Source organism: Podarcis pityusensis, assembly GCF_964106645.2.
Source record: "Podarcis pityusensis genome assembly, chromosome: 1".
Classification (NCBI taxonomy): Eukaryota; Metazoa; Chordata; class Lepidosauria; order Squamata; family Lacertidae; genus Podarcis; species Podarcis pityusensis.
In genome coordinates, this window is record NC_138028.1 from 2,112,522 (window position 1) to 2,126,911 (window position 14,390).

General features: G+C 47.3%; 1 protein-coding gene across 2 annotated transcripts in view; it reads right to left on the reverse strand.

Moving 5' to 3' along the window:
* MDGA2 (MAM domain containing glycosylphosphatidylinositol anchor 2) overlaps positions 1 to 14,390 on the reverse strand; it is a 388,772-nt gene that overhangs the window by 66,071 nt on the left and 308,311 nt on the right. For both annotated transcript variants that reach the window (XM_081016731.1, XM_081016730.1), the window contains exon 9: positions 2,928 to 3,197. In XM_081016731.1, coding sequence (XP_080872857.1) covers positions 2,928 to 3,197 — 270 coding nt within the window. The remainder of the gene's footprint in view (positions 1 to 2,927; positions 3,198 to 14,390) is intronic.

Below are 14,390 nucleotides of genomic sequence, written 5' to 3' on the forward strand. Positions count from 1 at the left end.
TTTAGGGAAGCTTTTAATGTTTAATAGATTATTGTATTTTAATATTCTGTTGGAAGGCGCCCAGAGTGGCTGGGGAAACCCAGCCAGATGGGCTGGGTATAAATAATAAATAAATTATTATTATTATTATTATTATTATTATTATTATTATTATTATGAACAGCCTGAGCAACAAGCGGCTGGTCGGCCTTGTGGAGCCCCAGAGCATCTCCCCGTTGCATCAGGCTCCTGAAACGCCTCTCCGTCCTTCCCGCCTGTCTTCAGTCCGAGGCAGACCGGAGAGAAGAGGAAAGAAAGATGATCAAGTGCCTAATGTACACCTCAGGGGAGAGCGATGGAGCTGCGCTTGCTCATAATGGGTGGCAAATCGTTGGGCAATGAGTGCCAGAGCTATTAAACAGGGACTCGCCAGCGAGCAGGAAGGACGTTAATGGTCCCCGAGGCTCCTCTCTGCACCGGCAATTTGGGCTTCCGACAACGCAGTGGAGCTGAGCACAAAAGCAACCGTGTTAAAGGGATTCCTTTCAGATCACTGAAAGGAGCGCAAGGCAAGCAATCCAGAGATGATGCAAAGCCTGCTTCCTCCTGCACATTCCTTCTCCTGGTGGATCAGGCCCATGGCCCACCTAGCTCAGCATCCTGCTCTCACAGGGGTAAACCACGTGCCAGCGGGGAACCAGCAAGGAGGATGCAAACACAAAAGGAACCTCCCCTCCTGGGGTCTCCAGCAACTGCCATTCAGAAGAAATGTTGCCTCCAACACTGTTGCCTCATGAAAGGTAATAATAATAATAATAATAATAATAATAATAATTTATTATTTGTACCCCGCCCATCTGGCTGGGCCTCCCCAGCCACTCTGGGCGGCTTCCAACAAAGATGAAAAATACATCAAAATGTCACACAGGGCTGCCTTCAGATGTCTTCTAAATGTCAGGTAGTTGTTCTTCTCTTTGACATCTGGTGGGAGGGCGTTCCACAGGGCGGGCACCACCACTGAGAAGGCCCTCTGCCTGGTTCCCCGTAACTTGGCTTCTCACAGTGAGGGAACCGCCAGAAGGCCCTCAGAGCTGGAACTCAGTGTCTGGGCTGAATGATGGGGTGGAGACGCTCCTTCACACTTTGAATTGTGCTCAGAAACGTACTGGGAGCCAATGCAGATCTCTCAGGACCAGTGTTATGTGGTCCTGGCAGCCGCTCCCAGTCACCAGTCTAGCTGCCGCATTCTGGATTAGTTGTAGTTTCTGGGTCATCTTCAAAGGTAGCCCCACATAGAGCGCATTGCAGTTGTCCAAGCGGGAGATAACCAGAGAATGCGGGCAGGGAGGGTCTCAGCCTGCATACCAGATGGAGCTGGTAGACAGCTGCCCTGGACACAGAATTGACCTGCGCCTCCATGGACAGCTGAGAGTCCAAAATGACTCCCAGGTTGTGCACCAGGTCCTTCAGGGGCACAGTTACCTCATTCAGGACCAGGGAGTCCTCCACACCAGCCCACCTCCTGTCCCCCAAGAATGTTACTTCTGTCTTGTCAGGATTCAACCTCAATGGTAGTAATCAATACCCTTTACCCAAGGGATGCGGGTGGTGCTGTGGTCTAAACCACTGAGCCTCTTGGGCTTGCCGATCAGAAGGTTGGTGGTTCGAATCCCCACAACGGAGTGAGCTCCCATTGCTCTGTCCCAGCTCCTGCCAACCTAGCAGTTCGAAAGCACGCCAGCACAAGTAGATAAATAGGGACCACTGCGGCGGGAAGGGAAACGGCGTTTCCATGCACTCTGGTTTCCGTCACGGTGTCCCCTTGCACCAGAAGCAGTCCTGCTGGCCACATGACCTGGAAACTGTCTGTGGACAAACGCTGGCTCCCTCGGCCTGAAAGGGAGATGAGCGCCGCAACCCCACAGTCGCCTTTGACTGGACTTAACCATCCAGGGGTCCTTTACCTTTTTTTCTTTTATTTATCCTTCCCACCCACGAATTTGTCTAAATTGCATCCTAAATGCGCAAGTCCTTCCTATACACACATGCAGTATGCCTTCCAACATTTCCCCAGTGAAAATAGGGATGTCCTAAAGAACGGCTCAGGACTGCAATACCTCAAGGACCACCCTTTTCGATATGAACCTACCCGGACCCTGAGATCATCTTCTGTGCCCTCTCCTCAAGAGGTCCGGAGGGTCGCAACACGAAAACGGGGCCTTCTCTGCAGTGGCTCCCTGTCTATGGAATGCTGCCCCAGAGAAGTTCGCTTGGCGCCTTCATTATACACCTTTAGGCTCCAGGCAAAAACATTCCTTTTTAACCAGGTCTTTGCCTGACCTGATTGACATCCTATACCCTTTTAAAATGTGGCTCTTTGGGAGGGGAGGGGTATTATTGGCTTATTGTTTTTATTTTGATTTTATATATTGTGATCTTTTCTGTGAACCACCCTGAGACCTCCAGGTAAAAGGTGGTATACAAATTCTAATAGTAATAATAAAATAATAATAATAATAATAATAATAATAATAATAATAATAATAATCAGATCATTCTAGGATCTAGAAAATAGGGACATTTGGAGTCTCTCTCTCTCTCTCTCTCTCTCTCTCTCTCTCTCTCTCTTTCTCTTTCTCTCTCTATCACACACACACACACACACACACACACGCACACCTCTACACACAATTACGACAACATGCTCTCAATGCGCGCACACACTGCTTTTCCTCCATCACAAAGTGACCACTGCCTGCCCACATTGATCAGCAATGGAGGGAGGTGGCTCACCTTTTGCACCCAAGAGAGAAGGCACCTGTTCTGCATTTTCACTGCAGCCTTGGCATCATGGCAATCCTGGAGGTGGGGTTGTGGGGGCAAAGCCTTTGTCCCCTGCCCCATCCTGGCCTGCCAGCCCTAGACGGAGCAGTACGGGGGAAGCCTACCTGTCACTAGAAAGGTACATCTCCCGGCCCCCGCCTCGTTGATGATGTTGCAGTTGTAAATCCCATAGCTGTCTCTGGAAAGGCTCCGGATCGTGTACTCGGTGGAGTCCTGGGCGTCAAACTGCCCCGTCCGAAGGAGTTTGTTGCCCAGCCGCCACTCGAAGGTCAAGACGCGGGTGGGGTAAGCCCTCAGAACACGGCAGGTCATGGTGACGCTTCGGCCTTGGCCCTGACGGATCTCCAGGAAGGTCGGCTCCACTGCTGGAGGATCTGCAAGAAGCAGGAGAGGAGAGGGGATTGCAACTGGTTTCCTTCAGTGAACCACACCGGCTGTGATGCTGGAGACCGTTTTGCTAGGTCAGAACCCACAAAAAGCAGAGTCGCCAGGCCTATAAACTAGTTGGTAATATCCAAGGCAACACGGTGACCAAATTCAATGATATGATATCAATATATACTCTTTATATAATATGAAATATATGAAATCACATAAACAGAAAACTTAGGAATCCCTGAAAGTCACAAAATAAGCTCTCTTAATGGATTCTCTTGAAAACATAAAACCAAATAAACATAAGTCTTATAAGTCTCGGAAAGTCTTTGAAGACTATGCAAGTCTCTGAAAGAAGCAATGTATCAGATTTTTATCTGGCAAAAACAGGCTGTAAAGCTTTGTTTATGGCGTCTGACGATGCCGAAGTAGTTCGCAAACAGACGTTGTGAACAGTGATTCTGGATATACCCACTGTTTCGTGGAATTCTTCTTCAGCACAGCAGAAGGATACAGAAATGCTTCACAACCCATCTATATGGTGAATGAAAATGTATAAGTATATAATATGCCTTGGATATTACTGACTATTGTTTGCAACACAGGGGTTAAATTGTTAGGCCCCTCAACTGCACAGAGGCCTGCCCTCACCTTAGCTTTACACACAAGTAGACATTAAGTCACATAGCAAGCGGAGCTGCAACCGGGTAACTAAGCAAGAGCCTTATCAGACAGAGCAATCCCAGGCACAGAGGAAGCATCAAGGCTGTAAACTCATCAGCAAATTTCTTCAATCATCAGAAGATCTCCTGGCTCTGTTTTTACAACAATCCCCCCACCCCCCACCCAACAAGGATTTAACAGTTTCTTTTCCCTACTAACTATTGCTAAGCACTGGACAGCAGTCATGAAATTAAAAGATGCCTGCTTCTTGGGAGAAAAGCAATGACAAACCTAGGCAGCATCTTAAAAAGCAGAGACACACCTTGCCAACAAAGGTCCATATAGTTAAAGGTATGGTTTTCCCAGTAGTGATGTATGGAAGTGAGAGCTGGAACACAAAGAAGACTGATCGCCAAAGAATGGATGCTTTTGAATTATGGTGCTGGAGGAGACTCTTGAGAGTCCCATGGACTACAAGAAGATCCAACCTCTCCATTCTTAAGGAAATCAGCCCTGAGTGCTCACTGGAAGGACAGATCCTGAAGCTGAGGCTCCAAGACTTTGGCCACCTCATGAGAAGAGAAGACTCCCTGGAAAAGACCCTGATGTTGGGAAAGATTGAGGGCACAAGGAGAAGGGGACAACAGAGGACGAGATGGTGGGACAGTGTTCTCAAAGCTACCAACATGAGTTTGACCAAACTGTGGGAGGCAGTGGAAGACAGGAGGGCCTGGCGTGCTCTGGTCCAGGGGCTCACAAAGAGTCGGACATGACTAAACAACAACAAAGCACTGGAAGCGTGACCATATACCAACTAGAGAAGAAGGGCTACAAAAGCTGAGTGAGGACTTGGAACTCGCTAAGTTGACGGAAGCCTTAAGGAACAAGCCAAATAAATAGTCCAGAAGTAATGGGGATGCCTAAATACCTATGTATTGGAGTCAAGGTTCAACAACCAAGATTTGGTTGTGTTTAGAATAAACCTGTAAGCTTGGGAAAATGTCTCCTTGTACCAAGATGAGGAATATATTGAAATACAGAGAAATTGTTCTAGCTATAGGAAATGAACCACCGCGAGGTCAATGGAAGTAAAAAAATCAAAAGTATAATAAAAAAGTGATCCACCCCAGAAGGGTCAGCATCTCGGTAGAGAAATGACATTATGGGATGTCTATTATAGTTAGCTTGTACTATACTTATGTTCTTACTTTTTGTGTTGCGTTTTTTGTTGCATCAATTAAGTGTTTTAAATTTGTTAGCCGCCCTGAGCCCAGTTTTCTGAACCAGGAAGGGCGGGTATAAATAAAAATTTATTTTTATTTATTATTATGTTTTCTTTTTTCTTTTTCTTTTTTCTGTTTCTTTTCTTCCCCCTTTTTTGTATTCAGTTGAAATGTTTGTATACTTTGTTTCATTTGTATTTGCATAATAATTCAATTATATATATGTGTGTGTATGCATGTATGTATGTATATACCCGTATTTTTTGCTCTATAAGACTCACTTTTTCCCTCCCAAAAAGTAAGGGGAAATGTGTGTGCGTCTTATGGAGCGAATGCAGGCTGCGCAGCTATCGCTGAAACCAGAACAGCAAGAGGGATCACTGCTTTCGCTGAGCAGCGATCCCTCTTGTTGTTCTGGCTTCTGAGATTCAGAATTTTTTTTTATTGTTTTCCTCCTCCAAAAATCAGGTCCGTCTTATGGTCTGGTGCGTCTTATAGAGCGAAAAATACAGTATATATATTTTAAAAAACCAGTTTCTTTTCACTGCCTGTAAGCTGTCATTATCCCAGGTGGGACTCAAACTAAGGATTCAAATTGCAAGGCAGGAGATTCCAACTAACTATTAGGAAGAACTTTCTGGCAGTAGGAGCCCCAGGTAGGAATCACAATTAAGAACCCCTGGCAGATGACCCCCCCACCAACCTCAGCTTAAAAGTCTTGAGTGAAAGATGGCCCACCACCTTCTGAGGAAGTCCATTCCACTGTTGAACAGCTCTTACCATCAGAAAGATCTTCCTAATATTATGTCAGAATCACCTTTCCTCTCCTTTGAATCCATTGCTTCCTACCCTCTGGAACAGAAGAAAACAAACTTGCTCCATTCTCCATATGACAGCCCTTGAGACGTTTGAAGATGGCCCTCATCTCTCCTCTCAATCCCTTCTTTCCCAGGCTAAACATACCCAATTCCCTCGACCATTGCTCATCAGGCTTTATTTTTAGACCTTTTAATAACTTGGTCACCCTCCTCTGCCCATGTTCCAGCTTGCCAGGATCATCCTTAAATTGTGGTGCTCAGACGTGGACTCCAGGTGTGGTCTGACCAAGGTAGAATAGAGTGGGACTATTCCTTCCCTTGATCCAGACGCTAGACTTCTGCTGATGCAGCTTAGAATAGCATTTTTTGCTGCATTTTTTGCTGCCATTAAGCTTGTGCTCTATTATGGCCACACTGCCACTCGTCCTGTGCCTAAAAAGTACTGGTTCTGAGCCGTTTTCATCTTGCCCCTCTCCTCTCCCAGGGAAAACCCACTCTTTAGTGCTAATTCAGAGCAAATGTCCATCTGGTGAAAACTTGCATTGCTGTTTGCTCCGATTGAGTACTAAAGAGCAGTTTTCCCTGGGGGGAAGCAGCAGGTCAAGTGGGAATGTGGATAAGGCCTAAGACTCTGAGATGCTTTTCCTGTGTACTCCTGTCAAGCTAGGTGTGTCCTCCATCCTACCTGTGTGCACCTGGTTGCTTGTGCCTAAGTGCTGAACAACAAATAAATGACAGAAGAGACATCCCCAATTTTGCACATCCCCCAGCAACGACCCAAACATCCTTTGCGACCATCGTCCTTAGCCTATGGTTACCAGACGTCCCCGTTTCCCGGGGACAGTCCCCGGATTTACAAATCTGTCCCTGGACAAAATCCGTCCCCAGAATGTCCCCGGATTTCATTTAATGTCCCCAGATTTATATTTTAAGTGTTGTAGATTTATTAATAGGGAATGAATGTTGTGTGATTGGTTCAATGGCACAAGACACAACATACAGGGACTTCCGGAGCGGCAAAATGGCGGGTGCCATGGCAGCAAGCAGCTCCTGATGCCACCCAGAGCCAACTGCGCTACCAGGCTGGCTCCGGGCTGCTGAGACTGCGGCTGCCAAGGGGGAACCGGGAACACCCGGCGTGTCAACTGCGAAAACCGCTGCCAACCCCCCCCCCATGACTCAAATTGAGCCGGGAGCGAGAGCGCCTGGCCACCCGCCACCAGCGGCGCTCCAGGGCTAGTAAAAACCCCAGAGCCGAAACAGGGAGAAGCAGGAAAGGGGAAGGAGAAGGAAGAGGGAGAAGGAGGAAGGAGAAAAAAGAGGGGAGCCCCAACCTTGCCACGCCGCTGCAGCTGCCACCACTGAGGAGGAGAGGTAGGAGAGCACTGGGAGGGCAAGGACACATGGCTGAGCCCAGGCCCGACCCGAGCCTATTCCAAGGCAGATAGCGCTCCAGGAGATCAGGCTGGAGCCCAGAGGAAGACCGCGCGACAGAGGAGACCCAGAAGAGAAGACATTGCTTCTTAATTTTTTAAAAAATGATTTTTAAAAAATAACTTTTTTTTCTCTTTTCAAAAAAGAAAAGTGTCCCTGGATTCTTTGGGGAAAAAAATCTGGTACCCTTAAATCATTTCCTTAACAACTATTTAAACAATTTATTGAAGTAAAACAATAACATTATAGCATATGTATCCATGTTTGTTAACCGATGTGGTTAAACATTCCCTCCCCCCCCAAAAAAAACCTTAGACTGAGTTTTACCACACATGAAAACTTAAAACAAATCCTTATTTCCTTATTAGCCTTTGGACTATAATGTAACTTAGTATTTAAGTGCGAATTTAATGAAATTTTTCATTGGAACGCAGGACATAAGAAGCATAACATTTGAAAAAATGAGCAACCTGGTATTTTTTTCTTGTGATCTCCCATGAAGCCTTGTGATGAAGGACGGCCTATAAATCTAATAAAGAAAATAGTAAGGGCACAAAAAGAGCTTTGGGCTGGATCCTTCCCCACTGTCAAGAGCTCGGGATTGGGGTTTGCTTTCAGGGAAGAAAAATTACCAAGATATCTTTAGCCTTGAAAAAAAGACTACGATTCTGAATACCAGTTTCTGAGAAGCACAACTTGGATGTTTGTGCTTTGTGGCACCTGGCGGGCCAAAGGGAGAACAAGATATTACACAAGATGGGCTCCATTTGTCCTGATCCACCTACAGGGCTTATCTTCTCCTCTTAACAAGAAAGTTCGCTCTGTAGATTTGTGGCCAAAGATGAGGCAAGAATGTTTGGAGGAGCCAAACAGAGACATGAAGGAAGACAGATGCTTGCTAAATATCTTCGCAGAAGATTACGAAAAGCTTGGCCTATCATTCAAAATCCAAAAAACCAAAGTGCTGCACCAACAAGCACAAAACAACCCCTCTGCAGTGCCACAAATCCAACTCAATGGTGTAACGTTGGAAAGTTTCAATCACTTCTCCTACCTGGACAGCTATCTTTCCACAAGGGTTGACACTGATGCCAAAATCCAGCGTCGCCTGAGCTCTGCAAGTGCGGCTTTCTCCCGATTGAACTGCAGAGTTTTTGAAGACCAGGACATTCTCAGGGAAACCAAAATGCTTGTTTACAAAGCTATTGTACTACCAACCTTACTGTACGCTTGTGAAACATGGACCACTTATAAACCCCATCTCCAACTCCACCAAAGATTCCATCAATTGTGTCTCTGAAAATTTTTACACATCACTTGGGAAGACAGGCAAACTAATATCAGTGTACTGGAAGAAGCAAAGATCACCCGTGTTGAAGCAATGATTCTTCCACATCAACTTCGTTGGACTGGTCATGTTGTGCGGATGCCTGATTATCGTCTTCCAAAGCAGCTACTCTATTCCAAACTTTAAAATGGAAAGCGGAATGCTGGTGGTCAACAAAAGAGATTTAAAGACTCTCAAGGAAAATCTAAAAAAGTGTAGTATAAACACCGACAACTGGGAAACACTGGACTGCGAGCGCTCCAGTTGGAGAACAGCCTTTATCAAAGGTGTCATGGGCTTTGAAGACACTCAAACTCAGGATGCAAGGGAGAAATGAACTAAGAGGAAGGCACGCTTGGCTAATCCACACCATGATCAGCTCCTGCCCGGAAACCAATGTCCCCACTGTGGAAGGACGTGTGGATCCAGAACTGGCCTCCAGTCACTTATGGACTCACTGTTAAAACCGTGTTCATGGAAGACAATCTTACTCGGCTATGAGGGATCGCAGAAGAAAAAATCCTATTGCTCCCAATCTGACGCTGAGTGAGGTGATGCCACAGATCCCAGCTTCTGGTTTCCTTGCACTTGAAAGATAATAGCAGGTGAGGGGAGACCTTCCTCCTGCCCCCTCCTGCAAGGAGATTGCCATGGTTTTGACTTCTCGGCTGCCGATTCCTCAGGCAGCAGAACAATTTGCAAGCTGCTTCAATCAAGGATTGCAAACAGCAGCCCCTGAAATCAGCGCCGGCTTTAGGAAGGCTGTCAAAGGGCTGTTTCACAGCAGATCCGCCGGGCGGGCTCCTGGCAGACAGGTTGCTGGGAACAATCAGAACCTCACCTACAATTAATGTTGAGGCTTCTTGACGTGAGTCTCCTCCTCCTCTCCGTGCCTCTGCTTCCCAGTGGTGCAATGTGAATCCTGGCAACAGACCTGCCTCCCAACGAAGATGGCCATAGAGTGCCAAAAACCAAGCTTCAATTAAGCCTAAATATAAGGGAGGAAGAACCCTGCTGGGTCAGGATAGTGTCCCATCTAGTCATAGAATCGTGGGGTGGGAAGGGACCTTGAGGGTCATCTAGCCCAACCCCCTGCAATGCAGGAATCTCAGCTAAAGTCTTGCATCCTGTTCTCACAGTGTCCTAGCAGATGCGTCTTTTGGCAAGCCCCCAGACAGGAGCTGAGCACAAGAACCTTCTCCCTTCCTGCTGCTTTATTAATTGTTATTTTATTTATTAGTTTCATATACTGCTGAGGGTCACAGGGTGGTTTCCAAAATAACGGTGTTCAGAAGCATTGCTGTGGAGGCAGAGCACAGCCCTGGCGGCTAGGAGATATCAATGGCCATCGGCAGCCCTCTCCTCCTCCAGGAATTGAAATTGATTGAAATTGAAATACTTTATTGTCACTTGTACAACTTGTATACAGTGAGATTACACGAGCACCCCCCACTCAGCTCTCTTAGTCTTAATTCCCCTCGTTTACTGATGCACACCCACCAAACCCGAAAGTCAGTTGCCCTGTTGTTATCTTTTCATTCAGCAGCCTAACAGCCCACAGATAGAAGCTGTTCTTTACCCTGTTGGTGCGACTAATCCTGCTTCTATATCTTCTGCCCGAGGGCAGGAGATCAAGAAAGTGCCGGCCAGGGTGTGACTCATCCCTGAGAATTTTCCTCACTCTCCTGAGGCAACGTTCTTCCGCTATTTCATCCAGCGGATTCACGGGACAGCCCATAATATCTTGTGCTGTATTCACCACCCTCTGTAGGCACTTCCTATCCATAAAATCCTCTTTTAAAGCCACCCAAACAAAGAAAAAATGGGAGGCTATGTACTCTCTGCAGGGGCGTAGCATCGGGGGGCGAGGGGGGACAATCCGCTTAAAACCCCAACTGACGTTTGTTCCAATTGAACGATACGAGGTCAAAAAAACGCCCTGCTTGGATACATAAGCCATTGGCAGGGTTTGAAAGAGCATTAGACCAATTCCTAGAGGAAAGGGCTATCGATGGCTGCTAGCACAGATGACTCTCTTCTGCATCTACAGTTGGTGGCAACAAAACTTTTAGAAGGTGCAGGTCAGTTCTGTGTCCAGGGCAGCTGCCTACCAGCTCCATCTGGTACACAGGCTGAGACCCTACCTGCCCGCAGACTGTCTGGCCAGAGTGGTGCATGCTCTAGTTATCTCCCGCTTGGACTAATGTAATGCGCTCTCACCTTTGAAGGTGACCCGGAAACTACAACTAATCCAGAATGCGGCAGCTAGACTGGTGGCTGGGAGCCGCTGTCGAGACCACATAACACCGGTCTTGAAAGACCTCCATTGGCTCCCAGTACGTTTCCGAGCACAGTTCAAAGTGTTGGTACTGACCTTTAAAGCCCTAAATGGCCTTCGCCCAGTATACACTGAGGTCCAGCGCCGAGGGCCTTCTGGTGGTTCCCTCGCTGCGAGAAGCCAAGTTGCAGGGAACCAGGAAGAGGACCTTCTCAGTAGTGGCACCTGCCCTGTGGAACACCCTCCCACCAGATGTCAAAGAGAAAAGCAACTACCAAACTTTTAGAAGACATCTGAAGGCAGCCCTGTTTAGGGAAGCTTTTAATGTTATTGTATTTGAGTGGTTTGTTGGAAGCCGCCTAGAGTGGCTGCGGAAACCCAGCCAGATGGGCGCGGTATAAATAATAATAATAATAATAATAATAATAATAATAATAATAATATATTATATTAATATTATAATTTCTAATAATAATAAGATATATTGCATATATATAATTATATATATAATAAATTATATATAATAATAAATTATAATTAAATATAATAATAAATTATAATTAAATATAATTATAAATTATAATTAAATATAATTAAATAATAAATTATAATAAAATAAAATAATAAAATAATAATAATAATAATAATAATAATAATAATAATAATAATTTATATCATCCCCTCCAACATTTCTCTGATTCAAATCAAAAGGATAAGCAGAACAGTCTGGGATCAAATCAGAAGCCAGGACTGCTTCAATATTTCCAGGACTGTCCCTGGATAATCAGGACACTTGGAGGGCCTGGTAGAGCCATTGCTGGAAACCGCAGGAGAGAGGGAGGGCTTCTGTGCTCAGATCCTGCTTCCCAAGAGAGGCATCTGGTTGGCCACTGTGAGAACAGGTTGCTGGACAAGACGGGCCACTGGTCTGATCCACACATGGTCTTCTTATGCCACAGGAAGCTCCCCCACCCCGCGAAGTGGTTTTGGGCTGCCCGTCATTGCTAAGACTGGGTGTGTGTGCTGGTCCCGGGGGCTAACTGAGAGGCGAGGTCTGAGTCCAGTCCGAGGTCGAGGGTGTGGTATGGAGGCTGTCCGTCAAGGCTGAAGCTGGGTCCAAGGCAAGGAGTCGGGTGAGGTCAGGAGCTCCGGCAGAAGAGCAGGACAGGGTGCAGGCAGGAACAGGCTAGCAACCACGTTGCTCCCACAGCCTGGGACTGAGACTGACCGGCTTTTATCTGCCCTGAGGCATAGGGCGGCCCGATCCTCTGGTGACTCGCCTCTCCTGGCCTGGAGGCGAGTCCTCCTCCTGCGGGAACTGAGTTCCCTCCGCCTCTCTGCCCTGAGCCTCTGCAGCTCAGGAGAGGCTGGAGGGTGACTGGACCCAGAGGCAACCTCAGCTTCCTCTGACGGGGCTGAGAGTGGAGCACCTGAAGGCAATGGGTCCTCCATCACCTCAGGAGCCAAAGCAGACTCAGCTGATGCCTGCACCTGAGGATCCAGCACAGGTGAGGACCCTGCAGGCTCATGCCCCAGCCCCAGCCCAGCTGGTTCTGGAGGCGGGGACTCCTGTGCAGGCTGGGATTCCTCAGGTTCAGCATCCGAGTCCAATTCCCAGGCCATCACAGTGTGTGTCTGAATCAATCCACTCCAGATCCCCTCCTTCGCTGCAGGGCTCTCTTCTTGGCAGCGTCTGCCTCCTGCTCCCCCCCTCCCTTAGAAGCCGCCAGTCACCAGAGTATTCTCCAAGAGACGGATATATCTCAAGCCTGTTTGTAGTGAATTTGAAACTTTTATTTGCTGAAATAGTCACAAATCACAAGGAGGGGGCCTTACGCGGCCGCCTCTCGAGGGATCCTGATTTGCCACAGTGACAGACTTCTTTAAAGTTCCATGAAGCCTGCATAATTTACGGCTCTTCAGAATAACCTACTCCGCCGCTGATGTTTTATGCATTATCGCTCCATACTTCATATTTTGGATGAGGTGGTTTGCATAGCGGAGACGGACTGCGCAAAAAGAGCGATGCATCATGGGAAGAGGGTGGAAATGGCTTGGATTAGCAGGCTCTGCCAGGGGTGGGTGGCAGCAAAGAGGCGGCCGGGGGGGGGGATTTTGTTCAATCCAAAAATGATTGCCCAGTGCAGTTAAGCCACAGGAGATGGACAGGAGCCAGAATCGGTCCCTGTCTGTGCAGGCGAGATGAAGGGACAAGCAAGGATGGAGAAGATGGGGATCCCAGGAAAAGAGAGGCTATGCTCACTTGCACCTGCAGCATGCAGTTAAAGCCATGTCATACCACTCTAAACGGTCCATATAGTAAAAGCCATGGTTTTCCCAGGAGTGATGTATGGAAGTGAGAGCTGGACCATAAAGAAGGCTGATCGCCAAAGAATGGATGCTTTTGAATTATGGTGCTGGAGGAGACTCTTGAGAGTCCCATGGACTGCAAGAAGATCAAACCTCTCCATTCTGAAGGAAATCAGCCCTGAGTGCTCACTGGAAGGACAGATCCTGAAGCTGAGGCTCCAGTACTTTGGCCGCCTCATGAGAAGAGAAGACTCCCTGGAAAACACCCTGATGCTGGGAAAGATGGAGGGCACAAGGAGAACGGGACGACAGAGGATGAGATGGTGGGACAGTGTTCTCGAAGCTACCAGCATGAGTTTGACCAAACTGTGGGAGCCAGTGGAAGACAGGAGTGCCTGGCGTGCTCTGGTCCAGGGGGTCATGAAGAGGCGAACACAACTAAACGACTAAACAACAACAACAAAACCACTCTAAACATACCGTATTTTTCCGTCTATAAGACGCCCCTGATTTTTGGGGACTAAATTTAAAGAAAATGAGGGGAGAAGGCCCAAAATTGTTGAGCTTTTTAAAGGGGGAATTACACGCGCATCATCACCCCAGCAGGGCCGTTGCTGGGGGCTGGCAAAGTTTCCTACTGTGGGTGCGAAACACTCCCTAGAGCATGCGCCACTGGCATCAGCATGGAGGGTTGCGCGCCTGCCAACCAGCTGGCTGATGGCGCGCAGCTTACCCCCATGCCACTATCCATGTATAGGACAACCCCAGTTTCTTGACATGATTTTTGTGTCAAAAAAACTCATCTGAGCCCAGCTTCAGCTGGGGAGGGCGGGATATAAATAAAATTTTATTATTTATTATTATTTTATTATCTAATTCAGTGGTGCCTCTGGATGTGAACAGGATCCGTTCTGGAGCCCTGTTTGCATCCTGAGTAGAATGCAACCCATGATTGCGTGTGCGCAGGTTGCGATTTGCTGCTTCTGCGCATGTGTGTGACGTCATTTTGAACGTCTGCGCATGCATGAGCGGCAAAAGCTGGAAGTAGCACATTCTGTTACTTCTGGGTTGCCGCGGAGCGTAACCTGAAAACGCTCAACCTGAAGCATATTTAACCCGAGGTATGACTGTACATGGAA